Genomic DNA, 1,313 nt, shown 5'->3' on the forward strand with positions numbered 1-1,313 from the left:
TTTTGATTTACGGCACTTGCTTATTACTTTGAATTCTTATGATTTATTCATTGACCTAAAAATATTAAAATAAATTTGTCTAAATTTTAAATAAATATTAAAATAGAATAAACTTTTAAATAAAAATTATTCTTTAAATTAATAAATAAAATAATATTAGTGGAATAAAAAAGATAAAAAATTAAAATAAATAAAAGCTATTAAATAAATTCAAAGATCTTATTTGTTTTATATTCAATTTAATAGTTTAAAATATCACAATCCAAAACAAATAAACTATTTTTACTAAAGGTAAAGTTTCAAATTTGAGAGATTAATGCAATTTGCTAAACCAGAACCTAAGCCTGATGCACCTTCATCACCAATTTAATTAGAACTTTTTAAATATTGAAGAAAAAATACATCATTAAATAGTTAATTAAAAGGAAAAAATGAAGAAAAAATATGAAATAATAAGATTAATTAATAATAAAAGCAAAAGTTGAAAATAAAATAATGAGCTAAATTAACAAAGAAAGAAAGAACAAAAAAAGCAAGCACAATAAAAAGAAAAAAGAGCTTTATTGTTTTTAATTAGTTTTTATAATTAAAAATATCACAATGAAAAACAAAGAAACTGTTTTTACCTAAGGATAAGTGTCAAATTTAAGAGATTAATGCAATTTGCTAAAGCAGAACCTAAGCCTGATGCACCCATTGCACCAATTTAATTGTAACTTTTTAAATATTGAAGAAAAAATATATCATTAAATAGTTAATTAGAAGGAAAAAATGAGTAAAAAATATGAAATAATAAGATTAATTAATAATAAAAGCAAAAGTTGAAAATAAAATGATGAGCTAAATTAACAAAGAAAGAACAAAAAAAAGCATGCACAATAAAAAGAAAAAAAAAAAAGAGCTTTATTTTTTTTAATTAGTTTTTATAATTAAAAATATCACAATCCAAAACAAATAAACTGTTTTTACTCAAGGCGAAGTGTCAAATTTGAGAGATTAATGCAATTTGCTAAACCAGAACCTAAGCCTGATGCACCTTCATCACCAATTTTATTAGAACTTTTTAAATATTGAATAAAAAATATATCATTAAATAGTTAATTAGAAGGAAAAAATGAAGAAAAAATATGAAATAATAAGATTAATTAATAATAAAAGCAAAAGTTTAAAATAAAATGATAAGCTAAATTAACAAAGAAAGAAAGAACAAAAAAAAGCAAGCCCAATAAAAAGAAAAAGAAAAAATAGCTTTATTGTTTTTTATTAGTTTTTATAATTAAAAATATCACAATCCAAAACAAATAAACTGTTTT

At 19.7% G+C, this 1,313-nt stretch overlaps 1 protein-coding gene across 1 annotated transcript in view; it reads right to left on the minus strand. All coding sequences in view use genetic code 6, as the record gives it.

Annotated features, from left to right (window-relative positions):
• Window positions 1–1,313, minus strand: part of TTHERM_002653416 (cyclic nucleotide-binding domain protein) — a gene marked incomplete at both ends in the record, with an annotated part of 4,893 nt that overhangs the window by 1,594 nt on the left and 1,986 nt on the right. The window contains 3 exons of the mRNA XM_012800374.1: window positions 287–376; window positions 627–716; window positions 970–1,059. Coding sequence (XP_012655828.1) covers window positions 287–376; window positions 627–716; window positions 970–1,059 — 270 coding nt within the window. The remainder of the gene's footprint in view (window positions 1–286; window positions 377–626; window positions 717–969; window positions 1,060–1,313) is intronic.

Source organism: Tetrahymena thermophila (assembly GCF_000189635.1).
Source record: "Tetrahymena thermophila SB210 genomic scaffold scf_8254322, whole genome shotgun sequence".
Classification (NCBI taxonomy): Eukaryota; Ciliophora; class Oligohymenophorea; order Hymenostomatida; family Tetrahymenidae; genus Tetrahymena; species Tetrahymena thermophila.